This window comes from Antennarius striatus, chromosome 19, assembly GCF_040054535.1.
Source record: "Antennarius striatus isolate MH-2024 chromosome 19, ASM4005453v1, whole genome shotgun sequence".
Lineage (NCBI taxonomy): Eukaryota > Metazoa > Chordata > Actinopteri > Lophiiformes > Antennariidae > Antennarius > Antennarius striatus.
The window spans coordinates 1,081,025-1,094,032 of record NC_090794.1 but is presented as its reverse complement, the minus strand read 5'-3'; the positions used below and the strand labels follow the sequence as shown (position 1 = coordinate 1,094,032).

General features: G+C 49.1%; 3 protein-coding genes across 6 annotated transcripts; 1 reads left to right on the top strand and 2 right to left on the bottom strand.

The window, feature by feature from the left end:
* The first annotated feature begins 221 nt into the window (after window positions 1–221).
* On the top strand, window positions 222–4,780 carry tmem181 (transmembrane protein 181). Of its 3 annotated transcripts, XM_068342135.1 has the most exons (17): window positions 224–596; window positions 941–1,220; window positions 1,456–1,559; window positions 1,654–1,721; window positions 1,808–1,898; window positions 1,979–2,079; window positions 2,155–2,271; window positions 2,365–2,445; window positions 2,531–2,630; window positions 2,722–2,852; window positions 2,955–3,046; window positions 3,284–3,341; window positions 3,486–3,588; window positions 3,655–3,789; window positions 4,340–4,429; window positions 4,502–4,568; window positions 4,637–4,777. In XM_068342135.1, the coding sequence occupies exons 2-17, from the start codon at window positions 1,213–1,215 to the stop codon at window positions 4,719–4,721; spliced, it is 1,431 nt and encodes a 476-aa protein (XP_068198236.1). In that variant the 5' UTR covers window positions 224–596; window positions 941–1,212; the 3' UTR covers window positions 4,722–4,777. The 3 variants fall into 3 exon arrangements, with proteins under 3 accessions (XP_068198234.1, XP_068198235.1, XP_068198236.1); XM_068342133.1 differs by lacking the exon at window positions 941–1,220 and having other exon boundaries at window positions 222–596; XM_068342134.1 differs by lacking the exon at window positions 941–1,220 and having other exon boundaries at window positions 223–596; window positions 4,640–4,780.
* A 353-nt stretch (window positions 4,781–5,133) lies between these two features.
* Window positions 5,134–6,655, bottom strand: dynlt1b (dynein light chain Tctex-type 1b). Its single transcript, XM_068342138.1, has 5 exons — window positions 6,562–6,655; window positions 6,293–6,334; window positions 5,507–5,630; window positions 5,346–5,423; window positions 5,134–5,258 (listed from the first exon to the last, which is right to left on the bottom strand). Exons 1-5 carry the CDS (start codon window positions 6,586–6,588, stop codon window positions 5,188–5,190), a joined length of 342 nt encoding a protein of 113 aa, XP_068198239.1. The 5' UTR covers window positions 6,589–6,655; the 3' UTR covers window positions 5,134–5,187.
* A 2,682-nt stretch (window positions 6,656–9,337) lies between these two features.
* LOC137613171 (E3 ubiquitin-protein ligase TRIM50-like) lies at window positions 9,338–12,802 on the bottom strand. 2 transcript variants are annotated; one of them, XM_068342137.1, is made up of 9 exons: window positions 12,519–12,800; window positions 12,318–12,444; window positions 12,054–12,224; window positions 11,450–11,545; window positions 11,135–11,365; window positions 11,012–11,034; window positions 10,792–10,922; window positions 10,151–10,332; window positions 9,338–10,049 (listed from the first exon to the last, which is right to left on the bottom strand). In XM_068342137.1, exons 1-9 carry the CDS (start codon window positions 12,617–12,619, stop codon window positions 9,657–9,659), a joined length of 1,455 nt encoding a protein of 484 aa, XP_068198238.1. In that variant the 5' UTR covers window positions 12,620–12,800; the 3' UTR covers window positions 9,338–9,656. The 2 variants fall into 2 exon arrangements, with proteins under 2 accessions (XP_068198238.1, XP_068198237.1); XM_068342136.1 differs by having other exon boundaries at window positions 11,135–11,545; window positions 12,519–12,802.
* Window positions 12,803–13,008: the final 206 nt, after the last annotated feature.

Below are 13,008 nucleotides of genomic sequence, written 5' to 3'. Positions count from 1 at the left end.
ATTTTATTTTTCAAGGAATTAATTAACCAGATTAAACAGCTGGATGAACAAAAACCTTTAAAACTAATCTTTCATGTCAGAATAGGCGATCAACAAGGTCACGTGTTTAAATGTCGTTCTTTTTGTTGATTCCTGCTGCTGTGACGTCATTCGTTCATCAATTTACAGCAATGGCGGTCTATTGGTCCCTCCCCCCCCCTCTCCGGAAGCTCGCGGGTTTTCTCTGTCCGTGGTGCTGATCGGGTCACGTGACCCTCCTCCACGATGCGCTTCCGCCCTGTCGTCGTTAGCATCACGGAGGTTCTGTTTGTCACACTCGGCACAAACAAAACAGCTCCGGTTGCGGGTTTGGCGAAGCGGCCTGACGTGACAGCCGACACCGGGCTGTTGTTGTTGTTGTTGTTGTTGTTGTTGTTGTGCTCCGTTAAGGGCGTGTCGCCATTTTGAGGCGCGAGGCGGCTCCGGGTGACGATGGACACGGACTACCTGGAGAACCCGCTGGTCAGCGAGCTCAAGTCCTTCTGCAGGCGGGTCCAGGAGGCCTACAGCGAGCTGAAGGAGGACCTGACGCCCTACCGGGACGATCGCTTTTACAGGTGGGCCTGTTTTCTCCGTTCGATGCTGGATTAATCATCCGACACCAGATTAGAGATAGATTATTTCAAATATTATGTAGATAAATAACGCAATTTATGCCTGATATGTGTTTTTATTATCAGTTTCTACTAATTAATTTATACAGATTTATTTTAAAACCTTCATGACGGAGGTAAAAAAAACCCTCAATTATTCACAAGCAAATTTCCAAAAAGTCTATATTTGTTAATATTTTATATATGTATATGTGCAAAAAATTAGAACGTGAAACAGAAAAGACGTTTAATTTCAATAAGATCTGTTTATTGTTGCTTTAGTGTTATTTAAATTACTCTCCCCTTAGCGCCCGCCCACCTCGCTCTCTGATTGGCTAACGCTGATACTCCGGTCGTAATGCTGGCCAATCACCACCCATCATATCCCAACCGAACCGGAAGGAGAAGTGGGCGGGACAGGCCCCAAAGCGGCCTGCGGATTCGTCGCTGGCGTCACGTGACCACGGTGTATCCCATTGGGTGACGTAGCACTCCGGACTGACGTTGAAACGCGGATGTGGAACCAGCGCTAACTAAACTGTCGTTTCTCGTCTTCCCCTGAGACTCGAACCAAAACCAAATGGAGCCGTAAGTTCCGGAAGTGGTCAGCGAACGCATCGGAGACACTTGGTGGTGTTTAAATGTGTCGGGACGCGTCTTTAAACTAGCATCTGTTACCGCTAACCCAGCTAGAACGTCAGCTAGCAGCTAGTGTTGACATACGTGACTCCGAGCCTCCGGGCGAACCCGACTCCTAAACTAACCCACCCCACTCTCCTGGTGCGTTTGTGTCCGCTCGTTCATCCGTGTCTCCTCTCGGCAGACTGGCCCCCATGCGGCTCTACAGCCTCTCCAAAAGACACTTCGTCTTGGTGTTCGTCTTCTTCCTGGTCTGCTTCGCCCTCACGGTCTTCATCGGGATTTCAGGTCGGTTCGATGTGTCTGCGCTGACCTACCGGAAGTAGGACGGAGTCAGCGACTTATTCTTCATTTTTAGTCTTGTTTTTTTCAATGTCTTCAGGTCCAAAGATAATTTCTGAGCAGGAGACCGATGGCGAACAGATGCTGCTCAAGAACTTCACGGTGAAGGTAAAAGACCAGGGTTATGGCTGATTTCTGCTCCTTGGATGTTGGTCGTGTTCATCGATTCGTTCCCCGTTCTCGTGTGTTTCCAGACCGGACCCTTCAGCCTGGTGTCCCCCCCCCTCACCACCTACAACCAGCAGCTCTGGCTCACCTGTGTGATCCAGGCCGAACACAGCAACAGTAAGCGGCGGCGGCGGTTCACGCCGTTAAATGGCTGTTGTGATGCTAGACGCGCGTCTGATTGTGCTGCTGTGTGTCAGTGGGAGACTTCAAGCAGCCGCTGGAGATCGACGTGGAGCTGAAGGGGGTGATGCAGGTCGCCAAGGCGCACCAGAAGTCACGGATTCTGCACTGCGGCGCCGTAAGTCGACGTTGACCGGGGAGCCGTTCGCTCGTTTTACGGCTGAGAGTAACGCTTCTCGCCCCTTCCTCACAGAAATGTGATGACATCATCGTGCTCCACCTGGGCTACCTGAACTACGCCCAGTACCAGGTGATCGTCCGCTTCAGAGGCCTGGAGAACATCACCTACGACATCAAAGTCAAGTTTGTGGTCAGTTTCACTTCCTGAAACCAACGTTTGTGTTGTTTGTGATGTGTTGTCCTCGTTGTGACTCGTGTTTATTTCTCCACATTTCCTTCCCAGTGGAAAATGTACAACTCCTCTTTCTCACAAGTGGAGATCTGGTTCCGGTTCGTCTTCGTGGTGCTGACCTTCATCGTGACGGTAAGGGGGGAGGGGCCACACCAGGGCCTGAGTGACCCCCCGAGGCGCCGGACTGACGCGTTTCTGCTCTTCCTGTGTGTTCCAGTGTTTGTTCGCTCACTCGCTCAGGAAGTTCTCCATGAGGGACTGGGGCATCGAGCAGAAGTGGATGTCCGTCCTGCTCCCGCTGCTGCTCCTCTACAACGGTAGGTGTGGCGTCGGCGTCGGCGGGATCAGACCTCCAGGTTGTGGCGTCAGCGACACTCAGGCGTCCTGTTCTGTGGTTTTCCCGCTCAGACCCGTTCTTCCCGCTGTCGTTCCTGGTGAACAGCTGGTTCCCGGGGACGCTGGACGCCTTCTTCCAGGCTCTGTTCCTGTGCGCCCTGCTGCTGTTCTGGCTCTGCGTTTACCACGGCATCAGGGTCCAGGTGGGTCGGCCGCCGCCCAGCCGCCACCGCCTTAACGCCCCTCCCCTCCCCTCAGCTGTTCATCCCACCCCCACCTCACGTTGTGTTCCATTGTTTCCTCAGGGCGAGAGGAAGTGTCTGACGTTCTACCTGCCGAAGATGATCATCGTGGGTCTCCTCTGGGTTTCGGCGGTCACGCTGGGAATATGGCAAACGTAAGCGAGATGGGCGGAGCCGCTGTGGCACCCCCCCCCCATCCCCCCAGTCCAGATTCTTTAGGAGTTAATGAGTCGTCCACTGAGACACGATTTTCCCTCGTTGTGGATCTGAATCTGTTTTTTTTCTTCCACTATTCTCAGAAGCATGAAAATCATTTGACTAAATCTGCATTTTTGTAGTTATAGACTGGTGCCCCCCCCCCCATTTAAAGAGCTCTTCTTCTGAACCTGCAGGGTGAACGAGCTCCAGGACCCCACCTATCAGTACAAAGTGGACATCACCAACTTCCAGGTGAAACAGAGTCGGAGTTTCTTTTCTATTGTTCCCTCATTCATATAATAATAATAATAGTTATAAAATGATTGATTATTGATTATTAATACTGATTTAATATCACGGCTGATTACGACGCCGCTCCGTGCGTGGTGCCTGCAGGGCGTGAAGGTGTTCTTCCTAGTGGTGGTCGGCGTCTACGTCTTCTACCTGATCTTCCTGGTGGTCCGAGCGTGTTCTGAACTCAAGAACATGCCTTACTCAGGTGCGTCCGGGTCGGGGGGGGGGGGTCATTTCCTCTTCCTGTGACGTTTTTTTTTCCCCTTACCAGATCTGCGGCTCAGGTTCCTGACGGCGCTGACGTTCGTGGTCCTGGTGATCAGTATGGTCATTCTCTACCTGAGGTTCGGCTCCAAGGCGCTCCAGGAGAACTTCGTGGCTGAACTTTCCACTCATTACCAGAACTATATCCTTTAACGCTCAGAGACACACAGGATTTCTGCACTTGGTGTCACATGACGTCAACATTAACATGTGCGTTGCAGGTAAACCTCAGCTAACGTCGTTAGCTGCTTCCAGGAGACGCTAAACTGTAGATAACTATTCCTTTTTCTGTACTGAACCATTAATGAATGTATTTTAATAATATTTTGTTAATACCAATCTATTTTAAGCTGACAATTAAATTTTATTTTTTAATATACTACAGAAAAAACGTCTTTGTCTCGTCTTCAGCTGCTTCGTCTTTATCGTGGGTCGCGGGGGTTGCTACGGGCTAATAACATGATATTATGTGTTTTAATGGTTTAGTAGTGATTTGATGATTCTAGTTTCTGTCACCTAAAATGTCATAAACTTGTTTTATTTTATAAAACACTGACATACAATCGAGAACGTGACACCAGGTTTACCAGTAGTCCGTTTGCTCCAAACCCACAACAACCGGACGACGGACCAATCGGCTCCCGTTGCGCTGGTGGGATGATGGGATGTTGGTTCCTTAACTCCAGACGTACCAGCTGAGTTCCTGTCCTTCTATGGCCTCCTCAACTTCTACCTGTACACGCTGGCGTTCGTCTACTCCCCCTCCAGGAACGCGCTGTACGGTGAGTATCGCCGTCGACGACGCCGAACATTAACCCAGAAGACGCCTGACCGCCTCCCCCCCCCCAATCCAGACTCCCAGCTCAAGGACAACCCCGCTTTCTCCATGCTGAACGACTCTGACGACGAAGTCATCTACGGGTGAGTCTCGCTCGCCTATCGCCCCTCCCCCACCGACCCCCGCTGACGTCTACTTCCTGTTTGTGAAGCAGCGACTACGACGACACGCCTCTGCAGAACGGACGCGCCATCAAAGCCACCTCCCGCTACCGCGACGAGAGCGACAGCGACTGACGGGAAAACCGCCACGGGAACGCGCCAAGAGGAAGTACCTGCATCGGTGGCGCCACCTGGTGGACTTTTTGTGTAAATAATTTTTAAAAAGAAAAACGAATGTACTGTAAATGAACTGGAGATGGTACCACTGAGCTTTTACCGGAGAGAGTCTTTACCATTGCACTTGTTGAAGGGATATTTATTTCAACCCAACATTTCACATCACATCACGGGTCACGCGTGTTTTTTTTGCTTCACGTCCGTGTTTTTTAAAGTCGACTCGCGTTTGCCGGAAACACTCGGTGCCTTGTCCTCCGGCGGTGCCGACGGTGGGGAGCGCCTGGACTTCATTGTGCTTAAAGAGACGATCGCTGTACATGTAGCATCCTGCCATGTGGTGTAAATAAAGCACAACCCCCCCACAAACGTGTCCGTTGGTTTGTTCCGTTTAATCACAGACGGTAGAAGATCGTCTGCGTGTGGGTCAAATAGCCAGTCCGAACACGCTGATGATGCAGTACATGGACTTGTTCTCCCATCGCACCGTGCAGCTTCCTGTGGGCGGTACACTCCATCAGCCACGGCGTCATCACGGACCAGCGTGTGTGTGTGTGTGTGTGTGTGTTTTCATGCGACACTCACCGTCGGTGGCGTTGTCCCAGAAACACGTGCTGGCTGTTTGCAGACCGGCCCCGTTCTTCTGCATGATGATACAGGTTACTATGGCGACACACAAACACACACATCAGCACCGGGGTCACGTGACTGTTGCCGTGACGCCACAGAAGAGGCTGCTGGGATACCGATGTATTTGAAGGGCTTCCTCAGTTTGGCGAGCTGGCTGAGGCACTGCTCCACCGTGCTGGCGCTCCACTGGGGGACGCGGCTGTGCTGGTAGGCGTGGCCTCCGATGGCCCCCTCCACCGCCTGCCAGACAGAGAACCAATCGGCACGGAGCCAACGTTTGATTGGTTACCGAGGAACGTCGCACCTTTGTTTACAGCTGACAGGATATCCTGTAGAGTTTGTTGTCTGTCCAAGACTGGTTACTGGTCTTTACTACTGGTCTAACTGGTCATAGTAGTCGTTATTACTGCTCTTACAGGTCGTACTGGTCTTTCTTACTGGTCTCACTAGTCTTATTGATCGTACTAGTCTTGATTACTGGTCTCACTAGTCTTATTGATCGTACTAGTCTTGATTACTGGTCTCACTAGTCTTATTGATCTTACTAGTCTTGATTACTGGTCTCACTGGTCTTATTGATCGTACTAGTCTTGATTACTGGTCTCACTAGTCTTATTGATCGTACTAGTCTTGATTACTGGTCTCACTAGTCTTATTGATCTTACTAGTCTTGATTACTGGTCTCACTAGTCTTATTGATCGTACTAGTCTTGATCACTGGTCTTACTGGTTACAGCCCCCAGCAGACCGTCACTGACTCTTTTACCGTATCCAAAGTCGTCGCCGCCTGGCAGCCATTCCAGTTTCCATAGCAACCAGTGTAAACAGACAGCTGCTAGCCGCTGTTAGCATCGGACCGCTAACCGGTGACCCGACAGGATGAAGTGAGGCTCGGGTCTCACCTCTTTGATGATCCTGCCCACCTCCTCCGTGTCGAACGCGGTCTGAGTGACACAAACACCCCGTTAGCTTCAGCTAGCCGCGCACACACACACACACACACACACACACACACACACACACACACACACACACACACACACACACACACACACACACACACACACACACACACACACACACACACACACACACACACACACACACACACTAATAAACCAGACGGTTTCCGTCTGAGATGAAATAAATCAGTTCATGGAGCTAAACTCACGTCCTCCTCAGCCGGGAACTCGTCCATGTCTCAACGCGAACGAGCTGGATTAGAGGGACTTCCGGTGTGTCTCCTTCACAATAAGATACAGGAAACAGTGCCTGGTGACCGGAAGGAGTACGAGAGTGTATAGTCACGTGACCCGGAAAGAACCAGGGTTTTCCTGGACAACGAAGACACGGAGTGACGTCAGAATTGTTAAAAAACAAACAAACAAAAACAAACGAATATTCATTCATTCATTTCCTGCCGCTGAATCCGCCGCAGCGGGTCACGGGGAGCTGGAGCCAGCTGGCATATGGCGTGAGGCGGGGGACACTCCGGGCACGACGCCAGTGCACCGCGGAGCCACACACACAGACATACAACCACGCACACACACATATATGTATATTTTAAATATATATAAATATGTTTTTAAATATATATATATATATATAATGTTAATAATTTATACATATATTATTTACACAATATGTAGGATCTGTGTTGAGCTAATGCAGTAGGACTTGAGAGACGGTGAGAATCTTAAACCAGAGATCTGTGTGTGCGTCCAATCTGATGCATCATGACAAGCTCTCACAAATGGTCCTCGGTCTTTGCTGTATGGGTGGCAGACACCATCATGGTTACATCAGGTGCAGCGGCTAAAACTGTTTCTGACAATTAATGACACATCATAAACCACCTCATCTGGAATTCTTTAAGGTTTACTGAGAAAGCCGCCCCTGGAGGACCAACAAAGAGATTTCCTAACTGGAGCTGCCATTGTGAATCAAGAATTTAATCAAATCTAGTGCTGTAGCACAGGTCGTCATTCTTGTTATAGTACAATGTGTAGTGGAATGGGTCGACAGGCAGGTCTTAAGAACCCAAGTGCCTGAACCAAGGAAGCCACGACTGGAACAACTGAAATGCCTCTGTCCATCCTCTATTGTCCGGATCAATCTCTGCCCAGTAAATGTCAGCTTTAGGAGAGTGAGGCTAATCAGAAGAGTCACAAGATGTAGTCCACACGGGACATTGCGTGGGAGCCAGAGTTCCAGAGCAGAAGTAAGAGATCCCATTTGGAAAGAGGAGGTGAAGTCCATCCGGAGAACATTTGATGAGGGGACTCAGTTTAATACCGAGTCTCTTCCCAGTAGATTCATTGGACATTCTGGGGCAAAAATGAATCGATGACGTAGAGACTGCTGCATCATTGTTGTCATCAAGACTTCAGTAAAATGCAGGGGCTGTGATATTCCTGCGAAACCAGTTAGTGCGATGGTGGTTGGAGATAGCTGTGCGCCAGGTGGGAGGGTGTTGATCGTGGAGTATCGTGCTCCTGTGTCCACCATAAATGAAAATTGTGTTCCACCAATTTGCACTTGAATCAAAGGATCCTGCAGTCCCTGTTCACTCGAGGTTTCGTTGCAACTTCACTGAGCGTCGGACCACTATCTCCCAACTCCTCAACATCTTTGTCCCAGTCAAACCACTCCTTTACTCTGTCAAACTCCCCATCCATTCTCACAACGATGACACAATTCACACTTCACGATATACTCAATGCAGTTTGTCTTGATCTGCTAGCAGAAATGCCGTATACAACTATAGTATCGATCACAGGCCGATACTCTTCCTCGTACTGGATGTGTAAATTTAGGAGATGACAACACCAGTAGTTCCAAACTCCAAATATAGAGGAAATCCCTCTTACCTTTTCAGGTTTTGGTACCGTTGGAGTTCAGATACCAACAGATGTCGTCACTCCAGTTCCAAATCCTCCCGCTCTCGATCACGTCAGATCATGTCGGGGTCACCAACTGAAGAGGTGCAGCTTGGCAGAGCTCTTTGCGTGTTCGTTGATCGAGGAAGGAAACACCAGTCAAAGGGAAAAAAAGTCTAAATTTATTATGAAAGCTTTCAGACAGTTACACGGTGATCACGGCATCAAGCAAGTGTGTCAGTAAGTGCAAAGAATAGGAATATAATGTCTTCTTTTATACATCAGGAGGAGGTGTGTTTTACCAATTCCCATACTTCTTTGACAAAAGTACATCTTAGCTTCATCCTTATCCTGCAGCTGGCAGGAGTTGTTTTGCCTAAAACTATTCCAGTGGAACCTCACTTTAGTGGCACTTTTTCCATATCAAAGTCATCAAAAGGACATGATTTACACAATTCAGTCATAGCAGTTTGCATGAATCCCAACAACTTTCATCGTAAAGTCTCAATATTATTTCAAAATGTGAATATATGTGATTTGAAGTCCTGTTGAATAGTTTTGACAGATTAATTTTTGTATTTCTCATTCAGACTGTACAACGTTTTCCTCTGAGGTGACTTTGACATTTTAAGGCGGTGAATATTCAAACGTTAAACTTTCAACCACAGGACAGAACGACAACAGAGATGTCAGACTATCCATCTTTGTTTATGCTCATTTTGAATCGTTACGTCGCCACCTACTGTCCTGGCAGACACATTGCTTGTCCACAGGTTGATTTGTGTATCAGAAAGTCCTTGACTGTTCTGAGCTGTGATGTTGTGATTGTTTGTCGATGAAGATGTTCAGTAGACATACAGGAATTCCAATGAACTGCATCTTCCCGGTGAAGAACTACAGTTTAGAAACCTCCCTAGACGAGAAGGTTGACTCTCTGATCCTGAACGCCTTGGAAGACATCATCAACTTTGGAGATGACAACATCAACTTCCAGGAGAGTCATGAGAGGCCGGCCAATTTTAAACAGCATGTCACCAACAAGGTTTGGTAACTGAATAATATCTGAAATCAGCTTCAATTTGTGACGCTCAGTGTTCATTTAACGCTTCTTGTGTGTTTTATCATAGCATGACAACAGCACACAGACATTTCATTTCACTGAAGCTCACTCTGTGTTCACGTTAGTGAGTCGTTAATCTCTAGCAGCCCTTACACCAATCCAGTGATTGATCCACAGAACCTAATATCACTATATGTGACTTGAAGTGATTGATATTCCAATAAGTGAATAAAGAACTCTTCTGAGTCTGTAGCGTCCGGTCCTGTTTGTCAGAAGCGTGGTGAAGCACCATTTTTTTCCTGAATGAGTTTTTTTTGCCCTGACTTAAGGCTTGAAGGGCATGAGGTGCTCCCTGTGAGGCTGGGGGAGGACCAACGGCTCTTTGTTGTCTCCTCGGTCGTGCCAGCACACATCCAGCAAAGGGTAGACTTTCCCCTGGACCTCCAGCCTGAAGCTGTAGATGAAGCCCAGCTCGTCAGGACTGTCGATGTTATAGAAGGTCAGCCCTCTGCCCTCGTAGTCGAGAAACAGGCCGACCCGGCGAGGGCGAGTCAGCAGTGGGAGGACCACCCTGGGGGAGGCGAAGGCTTCGTAAACCCCGTCCTTCAGGCCGATCAACCACACTCCGCTCTCCGGAGTCTTCACCAGCTTGCTCTTACGATTGGTCGTTCCCTTGATCAGCCCGAGACGCCATTTGGGTTTGTCGCCCACCTCCACCTGTAAGGTAGGAACCCCCCCGTGAAGCAGGGGTTTGGATCAGGACATGCAAGCACAGGCGTGATGTTTTCAGGGTCATCCTCCTGAACTGTGGCGTTTACCTCCCAGTAGTGTTTGCCGGAGGAGAAGCCTCTGTTAGCCAGAACGCAGTAGCTGTAGCTGAACCTCTCCGGGTTGTCAGGCAGTCGGCGCAGCGGCGCCTCGCAGGCCACCGCCGTGTCCTCGTGACGGAGCACCAGCATCGGGTGTGCCGTCTGGGGGTCCAGCTTCAACGGCTCCGGAGCTGAAGGAAGAAGGGAACACGGTGCGCCCTCGGTCTTTACGGTCAATGTGTACCAGGAACCACACGCGACTGAGGAATCCGCGATTGAGATCGCTATCCATTTATTATTTACAGTAATTTAAACGTTTATGAACCCCCCCCATACTGATATTAAACCACTTTATATCTGTATTACCTTTTCCCATGCTCTGATAGGCTGTTTAAAACACTTTTAAGTGTTTCTTTAATACACAGAAGTACGCTATGTTCCGTGAATCTCAGAGCGCAGCCCACTTCCAGTTGCCGTCAGCCAATAGCATGCGAGTACGGTGTCACGTGACTATATACAAAAAATCCGCGATGTAGTGAAGCCAGGCATCTTGAAGTGCAAATAAGCGAGGGATAACTAGACCTCGCCATCGAGGGGGAGGAGGTAAAAATGACGCAACAACAGGTGGGGGAGGCGGGGTCAGCCATTACCTGGAAGGACTTTTCGGTGGAGTCTTTTCCACACGGTCAGTTTAATGTCGTTGTGTTTGAACCCCGGCTTAAACATCAGAGAGCTGAAGTTTGTCTCCTGCCTCTGCTGGACATCCTGAATTTCCCTGAACCTGGGGTGGGGGGCAGAGAGTTGGGGGTGTTTTTATTGTTGAATGTTTAATTCTTAAAGATATGGACTGACATGTTGAAGACCTTTGACCTTGGCGCGATGGATCCATACTTCTGCAAACACAAAGAGACAAACCATCATCAGTGGGTCCAAAAGTTGACGCGGGTTCACGTCAGAGATCGTCGGGTGTGTCGTTGGGGGTTTGGGGGGTACCATGATGAAGCCCAGGTGCCCCTCGTTGCTCAGGTCCTGCAGGGTGTTGTGGGCCTCCTGTAGCCGGTTCAGCTTCTGGTTTAGCTGCTCCGTCTGGTTCTGCAGCGACGTGATGAGCGCCGCGGCGGACGTCTCCACCTGCTGCATGAACCCCGCCTCCTCCACCTCCAAACAGCGGCGCAGCTCGCCGAACTCCTTCCTCACCACCCACTTCAGCACGTCAGACTCGTTCTGGTGGGACACAGACCACAGAACCAGGTCGTCATGGTTTCCACACGCCTGATGATGATGATGGTCGATGATGGCGCCACCCACAGTGATCCTGGACTTGTTGTTCGCCATCTTACAAATCTGATCCTCCAGCTTCCGCTTCTGATGCTGGAACTCGGTCATCAGACAGGAAATGTCCTCCTGAGAGAAAGACAGACACGGACACACGCCACGCGGACGAAGACGGAAACCTGTTAGCATGTTAGCATCGGTCGTTTTCAGTCGCATTTGAACACTTTCAGTTTCAGAAGGAGTTAGACCAAAATACATTGTGTTTTATTGACGAAACTGGTTACACAGATTTACACTGGGAGTGGGATGTGTGTGTGTGTGTGTGTGTGTGTGTGTGTGTGTGTGTGTGTGTGTGTGTGTGTGTGTGTGTGTGTGTGTGTGTGTGTGTGTGATCTCTATTACATTCTATTGACGATCTGATGATATCATGTGACCTTATTTATGCTCCACTGAACTCCCAGAGGTGATTTTTGGGTCGTGTGAAACGTTAAACTCCTGCCGTTAATCTCATGGTTTGGTGACATAGTTGAAGATAATGGTTCCTTATCTACAGTAAGTCAACAATAGCTTTAAACTGCTTGAAGTGGAAATTTCACAGTCTGCCAGTAGGTTTAAGGGGGGGGGTTTGGTTTCCTACCTTCATATGGCTGTAGACGGAGCTCACAGGTGTGATTTTGTGCCCACGGTGAGCGCCGATGCTTCCACAGAGGCCGCAGATCACCGTCCGTTCGTCCTCGCAGTAGAGGCTGAGTGGGTTGTGGTGCTGAGGACACGATTCCGGCTGAGCGCCCCCTGAAATACTCACATCCTGTCAGGGCGAGGGGAAAAACGGTGAATTTGTTGACACAAATTCTGACGGCCTGACCATTTGAGCTCCACGCCACTCCTCAGGTGATGTTACCTGCAGAGCATCAATGATTCGAGCCAAACTGACGTTGGGAGGAGGGCTGTCTCCGTCCACGGCACAGCGACACACGGGGCACTGCATCTGGCCGAGCAGGTCCATCGTCATGGAGCGGACGCAACACCTGCGCAGGTAAAAGGGCAGGTGAGATCAGGACAGAAGAAGAAGGGACAGGTGGGTCAGAGCCGCCCATCATACTTGCAGTAGGAATGTCCACACTGTAACATCAGCGGCTCGCTGAAGATGTCCAGACAGATGGGACACCTGAGCTGCTCCTCCAGGCTCTGACGACGCTCCATGTCCAAAAAAAACACCAATCAAAAGCTGAGAATCAGGCGTCCGAACTCTGAGTTTGCTGCTTGTGGAAGTATTTATAGTCTGAGGAGTTGTTTCTTCTGTGGTTTCATGTAATTGGTGGGACAGACAAAGTGGGTGGAGCCAGAAGTTGGTCAGATTGAGATTCTAAATGTATAGAATATAAAGTTATTGAGAAGAAAACGGTTTGAAGCTATTTACTACTCAGGTATAGTATGTGATGACTTTGGACATAAATTGGTTCACATAAACTGGTTCAATGTATGTGACTGAATTATTTTATATTTTATTTTTTGAGAATCGTATATGACGTTTGATTTTATTTTAGGGTTGATCAAAGCAGAATGTTTTGATCCAGAATGTTTCTGGTTCC

Excerpts from the sequence above, each read along its gene's own strand:
- tmem181 (XM_068342133.1), top strand. The coding sequence starts at position 472 with ATGGACACGGACTACCTGGAGAACCCGCTGGTCAGCGAGCTCAAGTCC. Across the intron at positions 2,853-2,954 it reads ACCACGGCATCAGGGTCCAG|GGCGAGAGGAAGTGTCTGAC; the intron begins GTGGGTCGGCCG and ends TTGTTTCCTCAG. Across the intron at positions 3,047-3,283 it reads ACGCTGGGAATATGGCAAAC|GGTGAACGAGCTCCAGGACC; the intron begins GTAAGCGAGATG and ends CTGAACCTGCAG.
- dynlt1b (XM_068342138.1), bottom strand. The coding sequence starts at position 6,588 with ATGGACGAGTTCCCGGCTGAGGAGGAC. Across the intron at positions 5,424-5,506 it reads GAAGCCCTTCAAATACATCG|TAACCTGTATCATCATGCAG; the intron begins GTATCCCAGCAG and ends GTGTCGCCATAG. Across the intron at positions 5,259-5,345 it reads CTGGGACAACGCCACCGACG|GAAGCTGCACGGTGCGATGG; the intron begins GTGAGTGTCGCA and ends TACCGCCCACAG.
- LOC137613171 (XM_068342136.1), bottom strand. The coding sequence starts at position 12,619 with ATGGAGCGTCGTCAGAGCCTGGAGGAGCAGCTCAGGTGTCCCATCTGT. Across the intron at positions 12,445-12,518 it reads TGTGGACATTCCTACTGCAA|GTGTTGCGTCCGCTCCATGA; the intron begins GTATGATGGGCG and ends TTACCTGCGCAG. Across the intron at positions 10,050-10,150 it reads CCGGCAAACACTACTGGGAG|GTGGAGGTGGGCGACAAACC; the intron begins GTAAACGCCACA and ends CCTACCTTACAG.